The sequence below is a fragment of the Anopheles maculipalpis genome, chromosome 3RL, assembly GCF_943734695.1.
Source record: "Anopheles maculipalpis chromosome 3RL, idAnoMacuDA_375_x, whole genome shotgun sequence".
NCBI lineage: Eukaryota > Metazoa > Arthropoda > Insecta > Diptera > Culicidae > Anopheles > Anopheles maculipalpis.
The window spans coordinates 83,425,114-83,450,351 of record NC_064872.1 but is presented as its reverse complement, the minus strand read 5'-3'; the positions used below and the strand labels follow the sequence as shown (position 1 = coordinate 83,450,351).

Below are 25,238 nucleotides of genomic sequence, written 5' to 3'. Positions count from 1 at the left end.
TGGTGCAAATGCACACGGCTTCTTCTTGCTTGGTTCGCCATTGCTGACCCGTCCACCCGGCTGGGGTGTTTTTCACGCTCGTAGAATCTTTCTTTCTCCGTTCAGTTTGGCAATTCGTTAATTCCAGTCATGTTTGGACGTCATGCGGTTTGATAATAAAATCGACCAAATAACACACGCAAAAAAAAAAACAGGCACAGCTACCCGACACCATCGACGTCGTCATCCAGTCGTCCTGGTGGTGTGAAGACTTCCACTGATGGTCCGGAATTTTTTTTCTTCCTCAAGTGGACTTTAATGCGCGCAAAACTATGCATTCATCTCGTGGTGTCCCATCATGACGATTGTGCGTTTTTTCACCTTCTTACTAGCACCATTTTTCCAGGCTGACGCGATTCTTGCGGCAGGAGTTTATGTCTTCGTGCTGTCTACTGAACGTTAAATTTATAGAGCACCTAAATCTATCCAAACTGAGCGATAAGGAGTAAACGTGACAACTGAGCTAATACTTGTGGTAAAATACTGTTTGCATAACCTAGATTAAAGCACATGATTCTACGAATGTATAACAAACTAATGAAAACTACTCAAATGGAAAGCTTAATGAATGAATCACACCCATTGCGTATTTTTCAAGTTTATTATTTATCTTCTAGTGAAGGGCACTTAAGAGCAGACAATTAAAAAACCAACCATGCTTAACCACGTGCAACTGGACCATATCAATTGTAAATGAAAAATCAATTCAAAAATCAATTCCAATCCTTATATGATAAGCTATTGTGTAGAAATGCAATTGACAGTTCCATCATTATTGCAGATGCTCCAAACTTTAGGGCTGATACTGAAAATCCTACTTTAAATAGATTTCAAATGTTTATTGGAAGTGGTAGGTAATGCTCCGAAAATCCAACATATGTATACCACCTCTTCAGCACCTGGAGCATTAATTATTCCTATCCAAACAGCTTCAAATCTCCTCGACATTAAAATGGTACGATTCCAGTCACAAAAAAAAAACAATGCCAAAAGTTTTCTCTAATTTCTCCAATTTTATTTCTACAACCAAATGCTTTTCAGCTTCCAACAAACGCAACCAGAATGCAGCTTTACAAATCGAATAAATAAACTTTCCACAGAGATCATAATGCCATCCGAAACCCTCCCATCACCAGCATTAACCTTCTCCAAGCAAAAATCCACGAATACCAACAATTTTAACAACATTTTTATGCATTTCCCAACCTGTATCACATACATACATGTGGCCCGAAAAGCGCACACCCGGCAAATCAAAACTTTTCTACACCGAGCGGAGCCGAGTGAGCTGACGACCACGTGCTCTTGATGACAGTTGACAAACTGTTTCGCCACCACCCCGGGGGAGAGGAACGTGCCTCTGGATCGTAACAGTTGGCTCAAGGATAAAATTTATGTTTGCTTTCCAGAAACCCGTCCGTAGAGTCCCCGCTCCTGTGAAGCCGGGAAACGATCAGTGCTTTATGATGCTCGATGGAGTTCGCTCGTTAGATGAAACAGAGCGAATGAGCGAGTATTGAGCTGAAAAATATAAATTTTACTATCTTCCTGTTTGTCTGAGGAACACATTTAAGCTTCCAACTGCATGTGCATTAGTGAGCGAACGCAACAACTCTTTACGTTTGCCAGTTCCCGGGACGTCAATTGCATACAAAGCCGAAACCTGTTAGGTGCGGTACTTCGGATGTCGCGTTGATAACGTTTCAAGTGTCCGATACACGTAGAAGAATAATGTACACCTCAATCCTATTAACTGCAGAATGGGGATTTTTTCCCTTCAGAATCTATTTACAATTACTTGACACGTTAGCGCACACACACACACACACACACTTCACACCGGGACCGTTAGCAAGGCATGTCTTTGCCGACCTATTCCTCACACTGAGCTAGCTCAGGGAAATCGCAATAATTCACCTCCGGATTCCAGTGCAACCCGGACGGACAGGTCTGCTCCAGCTCTACACCATACGGGTCACAGATGTAGTACTTGGTGCATTCGGTTTCGTGCGGTATGTACACCATATGATCGGGATCATACTCCGCGGGACAGTTGGCTGACGGTTGCAAATCCTGCGCCGTAGATCCCGTCTCGCCCGGACGGCACTGGGCTAGCGATGGATAGTCACACAGCTTACGTGCATCATTCCAGTGCAAACCGGGTGGACATCTGCTTACAACCGTTTTCCCGTGGCTACAGATCAGAAACTTATCGCAGTCGGTTGGATGTGCAAGAAGAACCGGTGGCAGATCGGGATCGTCTACTGGTGGACAACGATCGTCCGCCAGAACCAGTCCCACCAGTCCCAGCAGCAACACGGTTAGAGAAGCTTTTGGGTGTAATGTGCAACACAAAAACAAATCTTGTTCAAATAATCTACCTCAATTCGGCTAAACTATCGAAAGCTTTACCTTTCATGATGCCAATATCAGGGTGCTGCGAGTTGTCTTACTTCAACGATTTGTTCGTACTGTACCTGTTGCACCGTCAGGTGTGTCCTTTTTATGGAGGCGCTTCATACCCGATAGCGCGGATAATCTGAAGTGGATGGCCGTTGCTGATGACCGTCAATGTTGCCTACATTTTAACCGATACAAACACCTCTCGAAACTGAGTACACTGGCAATCCGTGGCGCGCTCGTTGATTAAAATCCGATTCAATCTGCACATGTGTGACGCATCCAATTTATCGACTATCAAAATCCGATTCTAGTGCCATAAAACTTTAAACGTTGAGAACGAATCTCAGCACCATGCTCGTGCCTGTTTAGTGATTTGCAAGCTTGGTGATGAACTAATTTACTGCACATTACTGACCCTTTTACATTCTTTCACAAACATGTTGGGTGTCTTATCGTTTTGCTCTTGCTCCGTCCCAGTCTCAATTATTTCTCATTCGATTTTACGAACTGCAAATTTGGCCATTTATTTAAAGTGTCTTCATCAGAAGCATCCACCAGTAGAGGAGGTGGAAAGAATCTGTCACATTCGGTCGTTTGCAGCGAATGTGAAGCGTGGATTATCCACCGTACGATTCATATTCATATTAGTGTGTAATCATAATCATCACACTCGTTCTCTTTTTAACTCCAACGATTGGTAGTGTCCCCTGTATAGCAGTGACTTAAAAAACAGACGTTTTCCGATAGGCACACAAGCCGTTTATCGTTACGATTATGGTTATGGGCTGTGCAGCGTTTATAAAAGACTCCCCATTGGACACACCCATGCATACACCTCTGTGGGGAGGACAATGTACATACTCCCTGTATGATCTGGCAATGGTCCCAAATTGGTGAAACACTCCAGTACAAACCCCTCACAAGAATTCGTTCCACAGTTCTGACGGCATGGATGAAATTGGGAGGGAGAGAGAGAACGAGAGGCACACTCAATGGTGACATCATATTGGTATAAAGTGATTATTCTGCTGTAACAAATTGGCGTCATACGATAGGAGTTCAAGCCGCAATAGAGCGGACAGGTGTAGTGGATGGGTAAAACATTCAAGCTAATTCTCTATCAACTTGCTAATCTGCATCATAATGACTTCTTTACACTCCATTCAATGCAATGTAGAAGGATTTATACGCAACATTTTATTAACACCTAACCACTAAACAACATTGTAGTACATGTAATGTGTTTATATTTACTAACACAAATTTAGCACTTTTTAGAACATCGATCAGTTGGATCCTCAAAAATGCAAGTGCGAAGAAAAGTTGATACAAGCGCAAACTAGCGCTGCCTCATATAAGGAACCTCGTTTAAGGACCCTCACCGAAGGAAGCTAATGAAAGGGAGTGGGATTGTCGACTTGAGCAACTCCTGGACTGAAATAAAGGTAAATCCGATTCAATGGACAGTTCGAACATCATGAGTATGAACAGCCGGTTACAAAATGATGATCATTCATTTGTTTTGGCTCTATAACATTAGGTTTTACTTGACTTGAGTTGGATAGCCGTGTAAAAAGACAGTTTTGCCTATAGTTTGCCAGTCCGGCATCATACAAAGTGAATTGGTAATCGCTCTACTTGATTCATTCCCTTAGCGCCCTTATCAGTTTGACACTCCTCCATTGATACTGTGTTTTACGAATAAAAATAGTAATTGAATATTTAATGGATACTAAGTCATAAATATACAGATAAAAATAGAAAAAATGAGAGCTGATTGATTTCTCTGTACCTTTGTCCAGTGCACATGGTCGCCGTCGACTAGACTCGAAAACAAAATGCGCGCGCGCGTTTTAGATGAGCGAGACGCATTCGCGTTGTACGTCTGAACGCATCTGTCAATTAGGCGCTGACACTAGTGTGCAAATAAACCCGTACCCATTGATTTTTGCCTAAATATTTGAGTTTTCTAGGAATATTAGAGCTAATTTATCATACTTTACCGTATTTTGTACAAGTAATATAAGTGACAATTTCATTGAAATCGACGCGCGATTCAGATCGCTCCACATAAAACCCGATCTTGTGTCACACTACTGGTGTTGAGAAATATTGTGCGCTACTGTACGCTTGCAATCAAGCAGTTGTTGTACAGTCAGCTGCTTGCATCGATCGGCAACGGTGGGTGGTTGTTTATATCTTTTGCGCAAAAAAAGATCGTCCTAAGGTAAGCGTTTGTGATAATTGTTAGGCTCAACTCATTTACAAACTATTTCGATCCTATTTTGAATAAATAACTACGAAAAAATATAAATCGAGCTACAGTGTGGTTGAGCTTCGAAATAAACACACACCCCATAATTGTTCTGATCGATTAATTGATCATTCTGTGTGTGACCATTGCTAATTGATCGTTCCAACGTCGCAATTCCAGTCCTCCAGATAACCACAAAAGTGCAAAAAGACGAAACAACACACACTTCGCTACGGTGGACCGACAAGATGACCGCTACGCTCTGGGTCGTGCTTATCTTGGGGCTATCAACGATCCATTATGGGGCGGCTTCCTACGAGTATCAGATTAAAACGATCGACGTCCCAATCGATCACTTTACATTCACAAGCGAAGCTACCTTTAAGCTGCGGTATGTATGAGGGTTTTATGTGTTACTTTATGGAATTTTTGATCGAGTAATCGAGTCATTTCACTTACCTCAGCTACCTGATCAACGATACGTACGCTCAGAATGATCCAAACAGTCCGATACTGTTCTACGCCGGAAATGAAGGTGACATCGAACTTTTTGCCCAAAACACTGGCTTCATGTGGGAGCTGGCACCAAAGCTGAAGGCATCGCTGCTCTTTATCGAACATCGCTTCTACGGCCACTCGATGCCTTTCGCCAACGCTTCGTTCGATTCGCCGAAGAATCTTGGCTATCTTACATCGGAACAAGCGCTGGCAGATTTTGCCTTTGTACTCCGTACGCTAAATCCACCCAGCGATACGAAACGATCCCGACCGGTGATTGCTTTCGGCGGTTCGTACGGTGGTATGCTGGCCGCCTGGATTCGCATCAAGTATCCGCATTTGGTGGCGGGAGCAATCGCTGCATCCGCCCCAATCCGACAGTTCCAGGGCGTGACACAGTGCGGTATTTTCAACCAAATTCTCACATCCGTCTATCAGGTAGCGTACAATGCGGAGTGTGCACACAACATTCGCCGTTCGTGGACCACGCTGCAAAACTATTCGACCACCGCGGATGGGTTGCGGGTGTTGAACGAAAAGTTTAAATTCTGCACCAACCTTACGAAAGCGACGGATGTAACGGAAACGTTTTTCGACTATCTTGCCGATGTGTACGGCAATCTGGCGATGATCAACTATCCGTACGAATCGAACTTCCTTGCACCGGTGCCGGCCTATCCTGTGCGAGAGTTTTGTGGCCGGCTGGATAAAAATTATACCGGGGCCGAGTTGCTGGATCATTTGCAGTCTGCCCTGTCGATTTACTACAACTACGATGGTAAGGCCACCTGTCTCAACATCAACTCTTCGTACGATGGAAGCGGAATCGGTGATAGCGGTTGGGACTTCCAGGCCTGTACGGAGATGGTCATGCCGATGTGTGCGGACGGTGTGCACGATATGTTTCCAGCACAGCCCTGGAATCTTCAAAGCTACTCAGAGAAATGTTTCAAAAAGTATGGCATTCATCCGCGTCCGGCCAATGCGCTCGTTAACTACGGTGGAGAATTTCTCGAGTAAGTATCATCAAACGCGCAAGGTAGAGGGAGTTTAACAGAAATGTATTATTTGATCACTTAACCTATACAGCTTCGATTAAATTAACCATATTCTCTTGTAGCGCCAGCATCACCAATATCGTCTTTAGCAATGGTTTGATGGATCCCTGGTCCGGAGGTGGTGTGCTGCGTTCGTCCAACGATAACATCAAGATTGTGCTCATTCCCGAAGGTGCGCATCATATCGATCTGCGTGCATCGAACGCGAATGATCCGGGCTCGGTAACACGTGCCCGTGCCGTACACGTTCAAAACATACAAAAATGGCTAACCGAGTACCGGAAGCAGCATAAGGTGTACTAGCAAATATGTACATGATTGCCATCGATTGCCATCCGGAACGAGCAAGGGAGCAAGGAAGTCTCTCTATTTGATCGTTTCCTATTAAATAATCTTGGTACCGTAGAGTGGGGATTGTTTTACAAAATCATCCAACTTTGCCTTGAAAATGTCCGACGTGACGGGTGTCCCGAGGGTCCACAGTGGATTTCGAACGACGTACTCAACCCAAATCTGTTAATGTGTTAATCAAAAGAAAAACAAACAAAATGTAGAAAGAAAAACTTATGAATAAAGCAATCGTGAATGAAGTTTACCTCTCTAGAAATGTACCATACCTTCGTGTATATGTTCTGTAGAAACTCTCGGATACCGGTAGACGTGTTATCGGTGTTGAGGACGAATTTCAGCCCGGAAGGCACCTCAAGATAATGGAGCGCATATTTGTTCGTCTTATAGTACAGGAAGCCTTCCCGTGGTTCGATGGGCGAAATTTTACTGACGAAGGATTTTATTGAAAACAGCATACCGTACATAAGCTTAACTTCCTGGACAAGAGAGCCAAAAGTTATTAAATTTCTTACTAATCAGTTATTGTTATCAATATTACCTCATCTTTTGTGATTCCCGATTGCTTCAGACGGTTCCATTCCCCGTAGTACAGCAATGTACCAAGCTTATCAAAAATGTAGAGATTGTAGATCGTCATTTGGAATGAGAAGGATTCTTGATACGAGCTTCTTCAAACAAAACTTTCCTAAAACTTCTACAAGGAATCAAAAACAGTTTCTCCTTTTCAGCTGCTGGTCAATTGTAAACAACAATTTCCGTAGCATCAGCAACCGATGACATCCAAAATCAACATGACAAACAAACTGTCACAGCCACCCTGTGTTGGTCAACACGCTCTGACAGAAGCCCGAACAAAATAAAAACATACGCAATTCGAGCTAAATTCACCGGCGGCACTGCACGAGGTCATTTTCCCTACAAAACGGCATTAAAAATGTTAGGCAACCTTGTAAAAATCCTTGGAACCACATCCCTGTGCAGCACACAATCGGTGCTGCTACAATCGTCAAGGGTAAGTCAACGGTGCTGGTGATCACCTGCATACTGGTCGGGATTATGCAATTGAAATGCTCTCCAATAACACACTCACGCCCCGCTTTCCTATCCCGTCATGCTTCCAGAACACGTTCGTGCTGAAGCGTCGCTTTCCACCGAATCTGTACAAGAAAAACCAAAAGCCTGGCAAGCTACGGGGACGTCACTTTGTGTACGATTTGGTCGAGGATACGACTATCACGAAGAAACCAAACCTGGAAGTTGTGCTGACCGCGTTTGTCGAAGGCATCGGTTCGAAGGGAGACGTGGTTTCGCTGAAGCCCAATGTTGCGTACAACAAACTTCTCCTACCCGGACTGGCTGTCTATAAAACGCCCGAAAACGTGGCCAAGTACGCAAGCGAGAAGGATGAGAAGGAAGCTGAGGTGCACAGTTCCGCATATGCTCAGAGGGTAACTATGAGCCATTTTTTTTACGTTTCGCTCAAGCACTAACGTGATTCATTTTCCCCATCGCTAGACGGTAAACAAGCTGGAAAGCCTCATACTGGCGGTGGTCATGAACAAAGACCAAGCATGGACAATTGAACCATGGCATATTAAAGCATCGCTCCGCAAAGCCGGCTATTATGTGCCGGAAAGTGCAATAACCCTGCCAGAAACTCCCATCACTGGACCGGATCTGCTAAAGCAAAACAAAGAGTTTTACTGCACGGTCACTATTAACAGCTTGGAGAAGGCACGGGTACGGTGCCGGATCCATCACTGGAGCACCGAACCGAGCGAACGATTGCCGTACGTGTTTGAGCATTGGAAGTTGGTGCGATGATCCTGTTTCGCTCTAAGGTATTAAACGTCCGTTTTATCATCAGGCCTGAAGAATAGTTACAATCTGCCATACACAGCCTTTGACGGAATGGATATCGGGGCCCGTCAGTTTCTCGTTTTGCCGGGTAGGGGAAAAGGGAGTGGTTTCTCAAGTTAGTCGTCGGGGCCCCTTCATCCCCCAGTATTTAAAACAACCAACTCGTGTTGGTGTTGGTGGTTCAGCTCAGGGTCCCACGCGACCTCTCAATCCGCATATATGTAGATGGGCCTCTGCATCCGGCCTTGAATCTGCAGCCTTGAAGATTTCATAAGTTGCTCAGGGTACTGGATGTTTTCTTATTATTGACAATGATTTTTTTACTGTGCTGCGTACTACTTTCACCAGACTGTAAATGTCTTGAAATAACACCGAACGGCCGAGCCCATAGGATCCTTTAGTCTATCTACATTGAAAGTATACTGACATTCAGATGCATTGATGGCAGGAATGCGAATAGCCTGGATAAAGAATTGCAGAATGTAAGTGAGTAAGTAAGCAGTCAAAATGCTTCATCTATTTATTATCCAAACAAATCAGTTTTTATTTTCGTTTTGTACGTTTCCATGAGAAGAATGATTAGTAATCGTTGCAGATAATATCCTTAAACCTGTAGCATACGCAGCCTTACGCGCTTTACCCCTACGCAGCCCCTATGCAGCATGAAACCTTAAACAAACAAAGTTTCTAACCTAACGGAATGAATAAAAAAAATTGGCTGACACACAATCGTCCCAATCGTTCATTCATCGTCTGAATCGAAATCCATTTCACGCACCTTCTGTGTGGCCTTTTTCCTAAACGAAGTTCGTGTGGCCACACTAGCGATACTGTTGTTCGCCGACTGCTGGCTAAACATGGAACTGATCGAAGTCTGCGTTCGACCACGTGTACTACTACTGGCAGTCGTTGCTGCAGCTTTACTCGCACCGCGAGCCGTTCCTCCGCCTCGTGATCCTCGCCCGCCACGTGCACCACGTGCACCACGTGCCGGTTTACTAGCTGCTGCCGGATCTCCCCTTGCCGACGATGATGATGGATCATTCCCGACGGATGTACCACCCTCATCAAGATTTCGAAAACGCTGCAATGGATCGGCCACATCCTGTTGATTCGAGCGTGCATCCAACATCTTCAGCATCTTTTCATGCATATCCGGATCACCCGCATGAAAACCTGCCAAAGCCTCACACATCCCTTCCTCGCTTGTGCTGTCCTGTGAGCGCAGAAAGCTAAGCGCTTTATCTTCGTAAAACTTTATAATCTTGTCGGGCGCATCATCATCCTCGTAATCGACCATCCGCCGGCACAGTTCGGTCACGCTGCGAGAACCCAGTACCTCTAGCTGGTTCGTGGCGTTCGCCTCACGAAAGTAAAGATCGACAATTTCTTCCGCACGTTGGGCACGCTGTTCACGCTGGTTCCGGTACGCTTCCTGCAGTGCGGCCTTATCGAGCGCATTGCCCAGTTCGTCCTTTACCTTCACCTTGGGGTTCTTCTTAAAGATTACCATATCCTGCGGATTAGCAACACGTCCATGGTATCGAAAACCGAACCGGATGGCATTGAACTGTTGCTCGACTTCTGTCAGTCCCAGTCGGAGCCGTATGAGCGGTAGCTTCGGTTGTCGGGCGTATCCCGTAAGCTTCGTCTTGGCACGCTCGATCATCGCTTCGATACGTTCGGTGGCAAAGTCTTGGACTCGCTGCTGTACGTCCCCTTCGTCCAGCGCCAGTTCCTCCTGAACCGTGGCCAAATCGACCGATTCAAACACGAACGGGCGTACCGATTTCAGCGGTATCGGATCCATCCGGAACAAGCCCTTGTGAATGCTTAGCAACCCGCAGCACTTTTGTATCGCTTCACCTTCGGACAGTGACGTAGCCACCGTTGAACCCGGCTGACTGACGTAAAACTTCTTCGCCGAATTCTCCTCCGGCTCTATACGGCAATCGTGCTCATGGCCCCATATAACCAGGTCCAGAAACTGCGGTAAAGAGCTTTCCGGCAGGTAGTTCTTTGGTCCCCGTTCCGCTCGATTCTGGTGCAGCACCATTATGCTAAAGAAACCCGGCTCATCCGGCTTTTCTATGAATACTTTCGCATCGTCCAACAGCCGGCAGAGGCGGGCATCGCTCATATAGCTGAGCCCGTACAGGGCCAGCTTCGTTTCGCCCTTGCGCAACAATATTGGCCGGATGTCAATCTTGCTCAGATCGGTCCATTTGCCAAAGTAATTCACATAACCGTTCGTGCTGAGCAGATTCATCGAGCTGACACGTCCAGCGCCGCCCGAATCGTCATGGTTACCGTGGATGGAAAACACCGGTATGGCAATGTTCATGTTCGGATCCTCATAATTGACCGTGTGACTCAACGATTCAAGGAAGTTATCGTTTTGATCGCTGAGAAATTCCAACCTAATAGGTTTGTCGCCGAGCGTGTATGTTTTCAGCAAACGAAAACACCGGTCCAGCGTGTTGGTGGAAGGATTCGCCACGTGAAATAAATCCCCGCCGAGCAATAGGGCGTCCACCTCATTTTCAAGCGCGTGCTGTAACACCTCCTCGAATGCAATAAAACTATCGTTGCCTGAAAAGGAAGCAAATCGTTACAAGGATATTCTTGTATGGGTAGAGGAAAATCAAGTCCGTATGCCTTACCCCGGATTGGATCCTTCTCATTGAATCCCAAGTGTATATCACTGGCCACCAATATTTTGATCGTATCATCCGGACTGATATCATCTGCCGTTTGTGAAGCAGATTCGGACATTTTAGAGCACACAACGGGTCAGCGCTATGAGAATAAATTCTTTTTATCGCACGCACACTCGTTTTGTTCCGGCCGGCCGTCACAGAAGTACCAATTGGTTTCGCGCGGCTTTATTGGTTGTCATTTTCACAAACAAAGTTTCTTAAACCTTGGCCAAACATAGGAATATTTCAAGATGCATAGAAAAAATCAACCAAGCTTTATCCAGATCTTGAAATCATTTAGGTTGGCCCGGTGGTAGAGGTGACAGCGGTACCTGTCTTCAAACGGAAGGTCCGGGGTTCAAATCTCACCCAAACCGTCCCACCGTAGTGAAAACTGAAAAAACATACATTTTGTAGGCGCCTAGCCAACCAAAATCTTTGGCTCCTCGAGTTTTTTACCGTGAAAAGTATACGACGGAGAAGTGCTAAGAAAAATTACCTAATGAGAGTCTTGCTAGAATCTTTTTTTGTAACAGAAGCAGATAAATTATATTCTTGGTTAAACTAAAAGCTGCTTCATATGGAGCAGATGAATGAGGAATTTCGTTACCCATTTTGTTTCGAGTTATACTCAACTGTCAAATCTTAAAGACTACTGTCATCGCAAAACCGAACACGTGTAAACGCACCTTACGCCCATATCGGTCCCGAACGAACCGGCTTGCGAAAGCATCAGCAACAACACCGGTCCCTCGTTTATCCGCAAACCAACCAGCGGCTAGAAGTAAGTGCCGGGCCAATCGCAACTAAGTCTGCATCGCGGCGAACCAACAGTACCTGTGAGCGATGCAGCTAATCTCCAATAGTGAAATTTGGCACCCGGGAAGAGCATACTAAACACTAGAGTTCGGTGCAACCGCAGCCGTCCACTTGCTTGCCCACACACTCACACACTCCCACAGTACACCGGTGATCATAATCTGCTGCGTTCGTTAAGGTCACGTTCGATGAAGTGTTGTTATTTTGGTGAAAAAGATAGGTCTTTAGAGGTTCCTTGCACATCGCGCCAGCATAACGTACCAGAATGAGTCACTCGAGAAATTACAACTATTATGAGGTAAGAACCGCACCGAAATCAATCCGTGTGTGTTCGTGCGGGTTTTTGTTTTTAACACTAAATCCGGCAATTTGGTTTTCCGTCCTAATTTCTCAGCCCTCTAGGTCCCGGAGCAGGGAGCGTAGCTATCGTCGTGAATACCGAGACGATTCGGAACGATACAATGTAAGCGCATCGGAATCAAGTCGTACACCTGCAGATTACAGTGCCTCCAGCTATCGAAGAAGTTCCCACCATCGAAGCTCACACCACTACCATGATCCACCGGCATCCTCCTCGTCCTCGATGGGCATGGGAACGCATGATTGCTCGTCACACAGTTCTTCCGGTAAGCTGGTGCTGGCCGTATTTAATCTGAGCGTGTATACAACTGAAGCGCAACTGTATGATACGTTTTCCAAGTTTGGCCCGCTTCGCAAAACGACTGTTGTGCTGGATGCTAAGGTATGTTAAAAAAGCGCTAAATTAGTCCCGCACGGAATCCACAACGGAGATCGTAGAGCGTTGGTCCCGTTGTAAATTGCTAATAGAATGCGGTATAGAAAACACCCCACATTGGAAAGTTATTAGGATGGAATGCATTTTCAGTATATCATTCCCATTAAAGGCCTTTCCAAACAGTTCCGATAATCGTTTCAGAAAAAAACGAGCATTTTAACATTTGAATTTTAACTCCTTTCCAGACCGGCCGTTCACGAGGATTTGGGTTCGTTTACTTTGAAAGTGCGGAAGACGCCAAAGTGGCTCACGATCAAGCGAACGGGCTCGAAATAGGCGACCGGCGGATACGTGTAGATTTTTCCGCCACAAACAAACCACACGATCCGACACCGGGCGTTTACTATGGGAAAGTGTCCCATCCAAAGGGTGGTGGGTATGGTGGACATTCGTCCCACGGTATGTCTAGCTCCCACGGTTATCATCACTGTAGGGCATGCGAGGTAGAAGCGCGGGAACGCGAACGATGGGAACGGGACACCAGATCGAGGTAAGAAGGATGTCGACGTCCCGTTTTTTAAATGCTTCCGTTTATTTTTCGTGAGAATTCGTTATCCTAAACGAGAACTTGTTCGCTTAACGTGTTTGCAGGGATCACCACTACTACTACGATAGCTATTCCGGGCATGATCGTAGCCGTAGCAACCGTTCCACGATGGGCCGGTCTGGTAGGAGCGATTATTATCGTGGCGGAACCAGCATTCGCTGACAGTGGCAGCCCTCCAACCATGCATCAATTGCTGTTGGTTGATTCATAGGGAACCCAGGGAACCAGGGAACAGAGAAAAGGTGAGAAAGAGAGGTAGAGCACTATATAGTGAAAGATTGCAGTAGTCTGGAAAACGGCTGCTGTTCCTCGTTTTACTGCATTTTGTTACGTTGCGAAAGCACAATAGCGGAGCGGAACACGTTAATGTAAGGATGTTAAGATAGCCAAAAACCGGATTTTGCGATATGATATTATGGGATGCTGCGCATGGAAATGGGACGGCACAAGGATAGCTATAAGAAACGAAAATGTGTTCGGTTATATGCGCGCAAGGTCCTTTTGTGATTAGCGAGCTACTACTCCCTCCTGTTTGTCCCATTGCATTGCAATTGGATCGTCTTTTTTTCTTCTTTCTTTCTTTAGAAGAACAGGTTTCAATTCCCGTATATCCAGAAAAGAAAAGAAAAATATCCTTATAGCTAATTGTGTGTGCGCGCGAGAGTGTTAGAAAGAGTCGAATGGGGTCGGTTGGTTGGTTAGTTTATAATTTTTTTTATTGCGTGTCCGATTCCGTACGGATTCCGATCTCAATGACTGGCCGATAGGGAGAGGAAACTGGATTTCTCTCGCCCCGAAGATATGTGTGCGAATTCGTAGTATTGTTGGACGTGTTCTTCGTTTCCCCCGGTACAACCCTTTTCTATCACCCATTTTCTTCCTATATTGCTGATTATCTCGCCTGTAAACGCCAGACACTAAGAAAGGTAGATTGTAATAAGTTATCCCACACCCGCATCTTATTCCTTATCCGATGTTAAATCCAGTTTTTAAATAAGGTGCGTTTTAAATTTGTTAATGTTTCATTGTCTTTGTTTGCATCTTTGCCGTGTTTTAATTATGAATGAAAGGATAATGTAAAGAAAGAGAGAGGTGGAGAGAAAAATACGTACACACAGAATCAAAGATGACAAACTAAAATACACCTCTAGATGAGAATAAATTAATTTCAATAAAAAAAGACTTAAATAAGAAAGCAATCGCGATGTTTACCCACCGGAAAAGCTGACCTTGAAGGAAAAACTAGTCAAACAGCCGCACTGCCCTTATAGCTAGTTTTAGAATCCATCTTCCCCTTGGGTCAACTTATATATTTCACCCCTTTTTCCTCGGCCGGCGGTCGGCGGCAGCATTAGAAGATGTGTCCGGTTTTTGTACGGCTATGCAAATTACTGCCCTCTTGTTTGCGAAAATCTAAGACGGCAGCAGCCCAGATCGAGATGAAACCGGAAAATCTGGTTAATCTGAGTGTATTCAGACAACACGCATCACAAGCAATAGGGGAGGATTAGATTTGTTCGTCGCTTTTATTTTAAACGTCTTCAATGTAACAATCTCGTTCTTTACAATCTAGCTGACTGAATTTTAACGGTTATTTCAAAAGCCTTTCCAACGGAAGGATGCTCCCAAAATGTACAACCAAGCGATAAAGCTCCTAAAACTAACAAAACACATATAACTGGCCTAGTGTGGCTTTGGTTTGTGACCATCGACGTAGAAATTTCGCGTTGCTTGCGGAAGCTGTAACCGCATCCCTTCCAGCTCCTTTTGCAACACAATCTGACACCCGAGCCGGGAGTTTTCACGCAAAAATGGTGCCATATCGAGCAGATCGTCTTCCTTCTCTTCCGGCTCGGTTAGGCGATCGAGATATTCGTCCTGCACGTACACGTGACAGGTGGTACAGGCCAGGGAAGCTTCGCACGCACCCTCCATCTCGACACCGTACCGATGGGCAAGGTAAAGCACGTTATCGCCTACCTTCCCCCGAACCGTCGTTTCCTTGCCATCTTTATCAATGTACGTTATGTTCACGCTGGAAAAGAGAAAAACGATTGTAAGTGCGGTTTGAATTTGCTTATCGAATTGGGGGAGGGTGCGTACACTTCGTCTTCACTTTTGGGATCCTGCCATTCGTATTCACCGTGCAAAAGTTCTGCAGAAAAGATAGTTTATAGGTGGATAAGATGAAAATGACTTCAGTTCGTTTACGGTTTAGGCCGTCCGGCTTGCAGATAATGATTTCATAATACTCACGCACTGTGCTGTGTATATTTCGCGGGATAATTAACCCGTAGCACCGACTGTACATTCCACGGGCTAGATACAGGAGAGAGGTCGTAATGGACATTTTCACTGTGCTTTAATTAAAAAGCTTGTTTGTTTACACGGTTTACAAAAGAAAACTAAACCGGAATGTATTTTATACCGGTTTTTTATGTGTGTATGGAAATTGTTCTGGGCGATAAGCACAATCAAAATAAACCCGATCCGTCACAACAATATGCAATCCAAATGTCAACGATTATTTCGAATAGCTACATTTTCGAAACAACTTTAGACGATCGTTTTTATTTTTTTTTTTTTTCTAGGATAATTGACCTCCTAGACCCATATGTTTTCTAACTTTTCCGTCGTCAAAATTAGTGAAAAAACCATTTTCAACATTTCCTATAAAAATCATCTGTTTTATTTCTTTCAAAAGCCGATTTTTCTACCACTCGCTTCGTCAAGCTGATGTTCGAAACTGAACGAATGTTTACTTTTCTCACTTCGCTTTGACAGCGCTTTTCTTCTCACAGCCGCACCCATACCGTATCATGTAAATTTCACATTTTCAGCATTCGTGACGTCACGATACGGCCTCTGGGCAACTAGAGTGAGTAGGACACCAGCAGCCATCCACCGTAACCCCGCAGTGGGTGCGTACTAGGAGTTTCTGCTCCCTTTTCTTCCATCATGTTTATTGTTTCTCTGGAAATCGTCAAGGCAGGAAGCACGGAGTCTGGCGGAAGCCATTCGTTCGCTCGAAATTTTCATTCGCTTTTCCGACGAAAAATCCGAACCGGCCATCTCTGGTTAACCGTAGCAGGCAAAACAATACGATATCTCAGCCACGTTCAAAGGCATCGCCCCGATCATCACTGGATAGTTAGTGGCTGCTGCAAAAACAGCAGTGCGAGTGTGTGTGTGCGTGTGCGTGCGCGTGAAAATTACTACCTCTCAAGCATCCCCATACTCCCCCGCCTATCATCCATTCTCTCTGCATTCAGCCAACAATAATAATCCACTTTGCCAAAGATCGATCGACAGTCCCCTGACCAGTCGCATGAAGTAAAATCGCGCCTCCGGTACTATTTGTCGCGTGTTTTCCCTTTTTCAAAATTGTGTGCGTGTGTGTATGTGGGTGTCCCCGCGTGTGTTCTGTGTGCTTTGTGTGTACAAACGTGTTCAGTGACGATTCATAGCATCCATCAATAGCAATAAGTAGCGCTTTTCTGCTTCTCCGGGAAAACAGGAAAATCTTGCTAAGTGATTTTTCCTTCTCCTCGTGCGGCGCGAAAAAGGGTGAGATAGTTTCTTTTCCCACTGCGCAGTGTTCTCCTTCGTGCTCACGGCTCACCGTGTCTGCTCACTTGGCTGGCGGTGTACTCGGTCACATCACCGGGGTCCTTGCTGCGAACGCGACACACAAAGCGGGCGTGTGAGTGTGCGTGTGTCGAAAAACACCCGAAAACCGGAGCAAGTGCGAGAAAACGACCCCTTCACACGTCGCGGAGGCGCAAGGATATTGCTAAAGGACGGTTGAATGTTTGACACGATGATGCAGCAAGCCGTATCGATTAAAGCTGAACCGGACTGGAGTGACCTTCTGGTACCGGAACCGGATAATCGCGCGCAGTACGCACTCGAGAACGTTATTCGCCAGCAGCAACAACAACAGCTTTTGCAACAACAGCAACAGCAGCAGCAGCAACAACAGCAGCAACAACAGCATCATCAACAGCAGCAACAGCAACAACAACAGCAGCAGCAGCAACAGCAATATCATTTGCGCAACGGCGGTGGCGGCGGCGGAAGTCTGGCGCAAAATGCGAACAATTCGGCCGCCATCGTCAACGGAGCAGCGGCCGGATCTAGTGCTAGCCAACAGTCCGGGGGTGCGGCCAGCGAAGACAATGAGCCGCTGGACATCATCGAGGCGATCGGTGATTCGGATGACAACGATTTCGCTGAGGCAGAATCGCTGACACTGCAGCAATACAAGGTAAGCCGAAGAAGGATTCATTTGGAATATAAAAAAAGGACTCTCCAAGGGAAGGCAAACCAATAGGGATGATTTTTTGGCTATCTTTCGGAACTGGTAAATGTTGTATTCGTTTTAGGTTTTCTTTTCCAACTCCTTTCTCAACCCACGCACTGCCGTCCTTGTTTTGTTGTTTTGCGATCATACGCTGCGCCGTTTGATTGGCAAAAGCTGTGTCAATGTGGGACGATGTGGGTGCGAGCATATGTGTGCGTGCGTGTGTGTAGCCGGGTTAAACCAACAGTCTGGACCAAACTGCTGCTGTACCAGAGGGGATGCATAAGTTGTCGAATATAGCTGCGCTTTCTGAAATGCGTCGTTTATTTGTTTAAACAACTGTGTGCTCAACGTTTGTATCCTCGTGCAACAGCCATCTGCTCTTGGGTGGTGGTAATCCTCGCTGCCACAGCGCTACTAAAACTAGCAACGATCGATGAAGAATCGAGACCACAAGCATGCAAAGAAACAACACATGACGAAATGGCGTTATTTAGGGAATCATTCTCGATCAACAACGTGATCGTGATTTTGCTTTCGCTCTAACGTTTTTAGTACATACACGTCATAATACCCATGTACATCACGTTGGTAGCAGTAGCATTAGGATCATTAATTTTCTGTTGGCAAACCGCATTTTCCATTGCGTCCCGGCACGAATATTTGCCGATCGTCTGTATGAAATGATCGATATGCTTACGATCGCTGCACGTACTGCAATTCTCTTGCAAACGGCTTGTACATGAACGTAGAATGTGTAAACAGTGCCAGTGGGATGCATGTTCTCTCACCGCCACATCGCACAGGCGCTTATAGCTTGTTTCACAGCAAATTACTATTATTGATCAGGATCTGATTGTTTGTGTTTTTCATTTTGCGCGTAAACACAAGTGTGCAATAATGCATATCATTGCACCGCGTCCGTGCGCTATTGTTTATGCAAATAATTTGCAAAAATGTCCTTGAATGTGTGTGTTCGGTTGCTTCGCACAGTCTGGCGATGTATAAAAAAAACCGGCCGGCATATTTGTTGAGGTTGTTTGCAGTACATCTGTGACTGTGAAGAATTAAAAAGCGAGGTTCGCTGGGCATCTGGAACCTTTACTTCGCGTGAGGATCGAAATAGTTTTAGCAGGGCCTTAAGCCAAGAAGAAGAAAAAGATGTTTGAACATATGATCTCAAATAAAGGTATCTTTGCGTTTCTATTGCTTTTTACGTTTCTTGCAAACAAGAGTGGATATGAGTCTCGCATTGAAATTCCTATCCAAGAAATCTATCTAATCCTGATACGGAATCGATCGATTCTTGTCCGTGTAGAATGGATTACTCCTTCCTCCTGTTCATCACAGAGTTTCAATATCATAGCACCTTGCACCCACCACCTTTAGCATAAGAACGCTTGCAAAAAGAACGCTTCTGTTACGATACAACATGGCACTGCATCACAGACAGGATTCCGGCACAATCAACGGAGCGAATAAAAACCGTCCCTCTCTACGTCTCCGCACCAAAAACTCATCCCAATCTGATGCCGCTGCACTTTGACGGCACTTTCGCAAAGTTGGTGGTGATAAAAGCATTAGAATCCGGACAATTCCGCTGCGTTCCGAAGTCTTCGAAGGTGCGAAGCCAATTCCCCCACGCCCACGTCTGTCTCATTCTCTCACCGGCCGGGTTCACGTGCTACTGACGCTCTGGCGCGCTCTGTCTTTTTATGGTCCTCCACAGCAGCAGTGTCCTCCTGTGTCCCTTTTTAGTGCGCGTTAGGGCATGGTGCCGAGAGGTGCGCAAGAGCTTTTGTAGTCGTTCGGTACGGTTTGCTTCCCTTCCAATACCGGTGTAAAAGTTGCGAAAGAAAAATATAAACCCCGAAGCAAGCGGACGGAGAAGTGAACAATAGAGAAACAAGGGATGTGGAAAGGGGAAAATCCCCTCCTGGCGCACGTACCCGCTGGGACCATTTTCCGGGAGTCGCGGTGTACGCGGGGTGGGGTTAAAACGTCGTAAAACTTTATAACATCCCATGAATTAAACTTTATTTTACGCTGTATTTTTTATTATTTCTTCTGTTCTTTTACGACGTTTTATCGTTTTTGGCTGCCCGGGACAGTTGTGTGTGTGCGTGATCGCAGTGTAGCAGAGTAGCTAAGCTTTCCATCTCACTCGTTGCTTTAATGTTTTGTCCTGCTTTTCAAGTTATATTTCTTAATGTAGTGTTTCAATCTACTTCTCCTTCAAATTTTACCACACTTTTCTATGCTTCATGTTGGTTCTTTTTCTTTCTGGCCTGTTATGCTTTTCTCCCTCCCTCGTCGATGTGACATCATTTGCCAGAGTTAGAGTTTGTGATTATTATTTCTAGTTTTTATTATTATAACTTTTCCACTTCTTTCCACGAGATGTGTGTTTCTATCCTTTTCTACCCTTCTGCCCAACTGTTCCAATCTTTTTTCTCGTTTTTTTTTCTTCCTTCGAAACAACCATCTTCTCTTACGGTTATTAATGCTGGTGTTTTCTTTTTTTGGTCGTTTTTCTATATTTTCCTATTTTATGTTTATTTTACACCCTACGTTGTGAGTTCTATTTTCTGGCATCATCGTCGTTTGCTGTGTGTGGGTGTGTGAGGATGTTTTAGTGTTTTCTATTTTGAAACTTTTATTTTTAGGAACATTCATTTATCTTCTGAGTCGTTGAGTGAGGGAGTTAAAAATTGAATAGTAGATAACTTTATAGATATAATAGATGGAAATATTTTAAAACACGCCTAAAATTGTTTAACATAACTCATTCTTGTACACATTTACTTTTAATTTCAATTAACTGTTTCCTTATCGATTTACTGTTTAATGGCGTACAATCTTTTAACGACTTTTTTGTCTCATTATCTCCATTTTATCATACTCTCTTCGCACAGGATGTTTCCGATTCGCTTCGGAAATTGATAATTTATTTTTCACAACATTCCCCATGTCCTTTTCGCGGCATCTTAACGAAGCATTTAACAGGCGCCAGCTGTCTTGCCGACGCCCATCCATACGTATCGTTCCGAATGGTAATGGTTCGCTATTAGTGTTTGATGTTATTATGTTTCTTTATTCGTTGTGTAATTTTAAATTGTGCAGAATAATTACACTCACACAAACACACACTGTTATTGAATCCCCGGGCAGTCAAACATTGGCCACCGTTGCTCATAAGTTGTGGCCGGGTTTTCTTGGGATGCAATCCGTTAATGAACCCCCTCGAGCACACGGCGGTGGTGCCAAAGGGATGGCAATGCCGAGTCTCATTTTCTTATTTCGTATCGCAATTTTATATATATTTTCTTGCTACACATTTTCCATTTTATTTCCCTTCTGTTTTATGATCTATAACAATCCATCTTTATCGTGTTGACTGCAAGTACCAAGTTTCCATCAAAGAGCCTTGTGTCTGTATGTATACCCCTGCACGCTTGATCGTACCCCATGATCAATTCGCGTTGATGGGTTGTGATGGAGCTCTAGCGTAGCATCTGTCCCTGTCTTTATGTTCAGGTTTTATTTTATTTAGTTTACTCATTTAACAGCTTCCCCTGGTTGGTTGTTGTTTCTGTTAGCTCGTCGTTGTTTTTCCTCCTCCGCCCCCGTTCCCTTCATCGCTCAATGTGCTCCTTTAATCGTCTTTTTCCATTGCTATTTTCGGTTGTTTTCTGTTTTCATTTATTTTTATTGTTATTGTTATGGAAGACGAATCCCTCTGCCGTCTTTCGCCGACCGCCCTGGTGTGTGCTTCTTCTGTGCCGCAGCGGACCTACTATATAACCCTCCCTGCGCCCTGCCGCCCTTGCGCTTATAAAGTCTGAAATTATTTTATCTCAGTTTCCTGCCAACCTTCCTGCGCACCCTCCGGGCCACTTCCAATCGTTCCAAAGCTTTATAATACACCACACAGACGAGAGAGCAGCACACGCATTAAAATTTGTTAGTATTTCCGTTGGATATGGCCAATAACACCAAAAACCGTGGCTGTGTCGAGTTGGTTGTTTCGTTGCGCTGCAGCCGTTGTTGAGATTATATTTATATTTTGTTTCCCTTATTTCTTAGAGTAGGAAATCTGGGGCCCCGTGCCAGCTTGATTGGAGCGTGTGGGTGAAGGGGTATGAAAAAGTATTTTTATTTTATAGCACCCATCGTTGGCTGGATCAGTTTTTACAGCACAGGGGCACACAATTATATACCACGTTATACCTCACCTTAACGTTTTTTCGTTACGTTTGCGCCATTTCGACTCTTATTGTGCCTTTGTGTGTTAGCGAATTTTATGATCATATTAAAAGGTTCTTTTTCCTTGGTTTTGTGTTATTGTTCTTGTAATAATAATTTTTGTTTTTCGCTCAATTATTATTTTTTCCCCCCTTTTTTGTTGCCACGTTCGGTTTGCTGCCTCGTTGCTGTGCCTTCTCTTTAATGCGCCCGTGACCGTTCTTCTGCGAAGTTATTTATCCCCCACCCCCCTCCCTCCCCCGTCTGGTGACTGATATTTTGCTGGGTTTGTGTATTTTATATCTTCTGCCAGGTCCGCTTCTTCCGACGTTAGAAAATTTTAAATTCTCAATTTTTATGGCACTTTTCTGTTGTTAATTGCGTGGACCAGGCCGGCAGAACAGTTCACGTCCACAATAATAATGACCGCTGTGGTAGCCGGTAAAGTTTATGCCGTGGCAATTTTTAATTTTCTTAAAATTCTTTCATTTATTCCATAATCATTTCCTCTTTGAGCCTTATCCTATTGAACGAAAAAAAACCATGTTTCTTCAATCGCCTTCGTAATGAGAAAATGAAATTCTTCCTCCAATTAATAGATGGTTTAGATACTTTTAAACCTTTTTAATATTTCTTTCAGTGGTGAAGCTTTTCGAGTTTTTTCTTTTCTCTTTCGTATACAAAATATATTTTAAAATTCTCGTTTTCTGTTCTCGTTTCCAATCCACTTTCCGTTCTCTCGAAATATCCGGACTAAAGTAAACTTTACCGAACGATATGCGTTGTGTGGCACACATGTTTCTGAATTATTGTTATTATATTTTCCTTCTTTTCCATGTTCCATTTTCGTATTCGTTACTATTTTGTATGCTTTATCCGTTTTGTTATTCTTCCCACCTTCACGTTGTTCCTGTTTTGTTTGCTTGCTGCGCCCTGTTTTCTTTCACTTCTTTTGGCTTAGTTCAGGTTTCAGGTTGTCGTTTTTCGGTTTTCCATCATTTCATTTTATGTTTTTCTTCTCTGTCTGTTTTCTGTGCTCATTTACGCCCGTATATTATTACACATTTTTCCCCCGTTCATCGTTAAAAGCCATTACGGGGCACAATTTTACCGAACAACATACCCTTGGTGCAACTAAGATGTTAGATTTTAATTTAAGATTTATTGTGTTAGAAACTTTTTCGTTTCTTGCCCACTCTCTCGCTCTCTCTCTCTATCTATCTTTTGCTTAAACATTCCACATTTATCGCATTGTATCACGCAGTCCTAATTATCATTCTTTGTATATAGCATAAAAGCCATAGCATTTAGGTTGAGCTTCTAAATATGAATTTATTGTTAAGTTGCGGACGTATTTTTTCTTTCTGTTTTGGGGCCGAGCTGTTGTAATTTATTTCTCATTCTTCGAGGGGATTGCTTTGGTTTACTTAACCTTATTTCATTTAAATCCCTAAATAAAGCCAAGCAAGGTTTTACTTGGCCCGCGTGCTATTTATAAAAGCTACGAAGGCGAGTTAAACCTTATTTTATTGCTTCTTGTGCGCTCGGAATATGTATGGCGTTTGAATATGTTATTTCTTTGCTCTTCTTCGTCTTTGGTAGATCTTTTGGGCAGTTTTACAACATCTTGCTGTTGAAGGGGTTTACCTCAACAGGGGGCACACAAATTATGTACCAACCGAATAGGATTAGCTCCCGGTGTTATAATTTGGTTTGACCTTCTTCGTCGAAGGTAGTGGACGAGTTGTAAGGTATAATTTTTGCCGTGCTTCAAAAATTGCTCCTTTTGTGCAACTACACTGAACCCCTCTCCCTTCCAGGAGGGAGTGTAAGGTGAGAATCAAATATTAAAATCGTAAAATGAGCACCCATTTAACGCCACATCCGTGCGCGTACACAGCCCTACAGACAGATTGCACAGGCGCACAGGCAGGGTACGACGGCGACTATTCGGACGGGAGATCGCGTTCCACGCAGGCGTCCATAACATTTAACCTAGTTTTATAACTATGCAATCAAACCATTGCAATCAAGAAGCTGTCTCGGAAAAGGGTTCAAGGAGCCTTTCCCTTACCGTTGGATGTGTGTGTGCGTGTGTACACAGACAATTGCTCGCGCCCGCTAGCGGTCGTCGATGGTTGATAATGTGTGAGTGAGTGGTAATAATTTTTGTGCCGTGCTTTTAATTAAAACTCCTACAGTTTACAGCACTGCTTTACGTGTTTTCCATAAAACCTTTAGCCACTAGGACGACAGTTTCATTTCTGTTATCTTTGCGGAGCGTCGTCGTGCGTTGTGTTTGTAAATGTTTGCAGAACGCCATTAACATCAATGGCAGGCATTAGCAACATTATGCCATATAAGCAAAGGGTGGTGCGGTACGAAAATGTTTTATTCAGTTTTTACTAACTATAATTCTGATCTAGCTTTGGAAGTACTATGAAAATTAATATCTTTTATTTATTTGAGTGTAATTTGTATTGGTCTTATTTAGTTGTCCAATTTGTTTCGGCTCAGAAGAGCTTAGAAACGATGTTTAGAATAATCCAATAATATTGGCGATTTTAAACAAACTTCCACAAAATTTTGTATAAAAATAACTCAGTACATTCGTTAACAATTCTAATTTTAACGCCATTTTTATGCTTTTACCAGATTAGGTGGTCTTATTATTCTGCTGTCAATCACTGTAGATGACTGTTGGTTTCGACAAGAGGGCGCTACATGCCGCGTTGTGCTGGGTTGTGCTTTACTATTCCATATATCCAAAAAGATAAAATTTATTGCGATGAATTACCTATTTTCCAATGATTTAGGGCCAATTTAGGGACCTTGAAAACGCTTTCTAATATTTCTTTAAAAAGGAAGTAAAAAGCCTAAAATTCAGTCAATTTGTGTGAGGAGAAATAAACAGATAATAAGGTTCCAATTTAAATTTTAACAAACATTACACTTGATGGTACATTCTCGGTAATCTTTCCCTGTTTGAATCGAAGCTATTATTTTCGGAAAATGAACTAAATTTTAAAATGTTCCATTTCAACTTAAACTCGCTCTAAGTCACCCTGTTACCGATCAAACTTCTCCACTGCCCAACTGCCGGTTGGGTTTTGTGTTCGTTAGTAAAAGCTATTTGCCCGTCGTCGTATAAACCCTTTTGCATAAAACATTTCATATTACACATAAATTTATATTTCTCTCATTTATGCATGCCCCTCCCCGGTGCCGCTTCCTACCTCCGTCCCACCTCTACCCACCAAACCACCGGCACTTAGTCCTGGTGCTATCGCAATTTTACTGATTTTATCATTTATTCCCCCGGTTTTCCAGCCCCCCCCCCCCCTTCCACCGGTACCTCAACTATCT

At 44.0% G+C, this 25,238-nt stretch overlaps 9 protein-coding genes across 9 annotated transcripts in view; 4 read left to right on the top strand and 5 right to left on the bottom strand.

The window, feature by feature from the left end:
• LOC126561077 (39S ribosomal protein L9, mitochondrial) overlaps positions 1-8,427 on the top strand; it is a 95,271-nt gene extending 86,844 nt beyond the window's left edge. Inside the window, exons 2-4 of the mRNA XM_050217023.1 lie at positions 7,537-7,615; positions 7,725-8,051; positions 8,119-8,427. Coding sequence (XP_050072980.1) covers positions 7,538-7,615; positions 7,725-8,051; positions 8,119-8,427 — 714 coding nt within the window. The 5' untranslated portion in view covers position 7,537. The remainder of the gene's footprint in view (positions 1-7,536; positions 7,616-7,724; positions 8,052-8,118) is intronic.
• Positions 1-25,238, bottom strand: part of LOC126562538 (ribosome biogenesis regulatory protein homolog) — a 416,320-nt gene that overhangs the window by 314,966 nt on the left and 76,116 nt on the right. The gene's annotated exons all lie outside the window — the stretch shown is intronic.
• Positions 1-25,238, top strand: part of LOC126561880 (ras-interacting protein RIP3-like) — a 437,929-nt gene that overhangs the window by 355,639 nt on the left and 57,052 nt on the right. The window contains exon 2 of the mRNA XM_050218241.1: positions 17,077-17,591. Coding sequence (XP_050074198.1) covers positions 17,133-17,591 — 459 coding nt within the window. The 5' untranslated portion in view covers positions 17,077-17,132. The remainder of the gene's footprint in view (positions 1-17,076; positions 17,592-25,238) is intronic.
• LOC126561078 (peritrophin-1-like) lies at positions 1,912-2,458 on the bottom strand. Its single transcript, XM_050217024.1, has 2 exons — positions 2,452-2,458; positions 1,912-2,369 (listed from the first exon to the last, which is right to left on the bottom strand). The coding sequence occupies exons 1-2, from the start codon at positions 2,456-2,458 to the stop codon at positions 1,912-1,914; spliced, it is 465 nt and encodes a 154-aa protein (XP_050072981.1).
• Positions 4,940-6,563, top strand: LOC126562169 (lysosomal Pro-X carboxypeptidase). The gene is made up of 3 exons (XM_050218602.1): positions 4,940-5,087; positions 5,161-6,210; positions 6,315-6,563. The coding sequence occupies exons 1-3, from the start codon at positions 4,945-4,947 to the stop codon at positions 6,553-6,555; spliced, it is 1,434 nt and encodes a 477-aa protein (XP_050074559.1). The 5' UTR covers positions 4,940-4,944; the 3' UTR covers positions 6,556-6,563.
• LOC126563232 (trafficking protein particle complex subunit 1) overlaps positions 6,627-25,238 on the bottom strand; it is a 117,445-nt gene continuing 98,833 nt past the window's right edge. Inside the window, exons 2-4 of the mRNA XM_050219860.1 lie at positions 7,142-7,244; positions 6,870-7,079; positions 6,627-6,765 (exon numbers count right to left, since the gene is read on the bottom strand). Of these exons, the coding sequence (XP_050075817.1) occupies positions 6,637-6,765; positions 6,870-7,079; positions 7,142-7,240 (438 nt within the window). The 5' untranslated portion in view covers positions 7,241-7,244 and the 3' untranslated portion in view covers positions 6,627-6,636. The remainder of the gene's footprint in view (positions 6,766-6,869; positions 7,080-7,141; positions 7,245-25,238) is intronic.
• Positions 9,206-11,240, bottom strand: LOC126561820 (double-strand break repair protein MRE11). The gene is made up of 2 exons (XM_050218148.1): positions 11,127-11,240; positions 9,206-11,055 (listed from the first exon to the last, which is right to left on the bottom strand). Exons 1-2 carry the CDS (start codon positions 11,236-11,238, stop codon positions 9,206-9,208), a joined length of 1,962 nt encoding a protein of 653 aa, XP_050074105.1. The 5' UTR covers positions 11,239-11,240.
• Positions 12,241-13,607, top strand: LOC126562807 (transformer-2 protein homolog alpha-like). The gene is made up of 4 exons (XM_050219389.1): positions 12,241-12,279; positions 12,376-12,723; positions 12,963-13,267; positions 13,369-13,607. Exons 1-4 carry the CDS (start codon positions 12,247-12,249, stop codon positions 13,484-13,486), a joined length of 804 nt encoding a protein of 267 aa, XP_050075346.1. The 5' UTR covers positions 12,241-12,246; the 3' UTR covers positions 13,487-13,607.
• LOC126563175 (adrenodoxin-like protein 1, mitochondrial) lies at positions 14,963-15,682 on the bottom strand. Its single transcript, XM_050219799.1, has 3 exons — positions 15,581-15,682; positions 15,428-15,479; positions 14,963-15,359 (listed from the first exon to the last, which is right to left on the bottom strand). The coding sequence occupies exons 1-3, from the start codon at positions 15,672-15,674 to the stop codon at positions 15,008-15,010; spliced, it is 498 nt and encodes a 165-aa protein (XP_050075756.1). The 5' UTR covers positions 15,675-15,682; the 3' UTR covers positions 14,963-15,007.

Excerpts from the sequence above, each read along its gene's own strand:
- LOC126562169 (XM_050218602.1), top strand. The coding sequence starts at position 4,945 with ATGACCGCTACGCTCTGGGTCGTGCTTATCTTGGGGCTATCAACGATC. Across the intron at positions 5,088-5,160 it reads GAAGCTACCTTTAAGCTGCG|CTACCTGATCAACGATACGT; the intron begins GTATGTATGAGG and ends CACTTACCTCAG. Across the intron at positions 6,211-6,314 it reads TACGGTGGAGAATTTCTCGA|CGCCAGCATCACCAATATCG; the intron begins GTAAGTATCATC and ends ATTCTCTTGTAG.
- LOC126561820 (XM_050218148.1), bottom strand. The coding sequence starts at position 11,238 with ATGTCCGAATCTGCTTCACAAACGGCAGATGATATCAGTCCGGATGAT. Across the intron at positions 11,056-11,126 it reads TGAGAAGGATCCAATCCGGG|GCAACGATAGTTTTATTGCA; the intron begins GTAAGGCATACG and ends CTTCCTTTTCAG.
- LOC126562807 (XM_050219389.1), top strand. The coding sequence starts at position 12,247 with ATGAGTCACTCGAGAAATTACAACTATTATGAG. Across the intron at positions 12,724-12,962 it reads CTGTTGTGCTGGATGCTAAG|ACCGGCCGTTCACGAGGATT; the intron begins GTATGTTAAAAA and ends ACTCCTTTCCAG. Across the intron at positions 13,268-13,368 it reads GAACGGGACACCAGATCGAG|GGATCACCACTACTACTACG; the intron begins GTAAGAAGGATG and ends ACGTGTTTGCAG.
- LOC126563175 (XM_050219799.1), bottom strand. The coding sequence starts at position 15,674 with ATGTCCATTACGACCTCTCTCCTGTATCTAGCCCGTGGAATGTACAGT. Across the intron at positions 15,480-15,580 it reads AAATATACACAGCACAGTGC|AACTTTTGCACGGTGAATAC; the intron begins GTGAGTATTATG and ends TCTTTTCTGCAG. Across the intron at positions 15,360-15,427 it reads CCCAAAAGTGAAGACGAAGT|CGTGAACATAACGTACATTG; the intron begins GTACGCACCCTC and ends TCTCTTTTCCAG.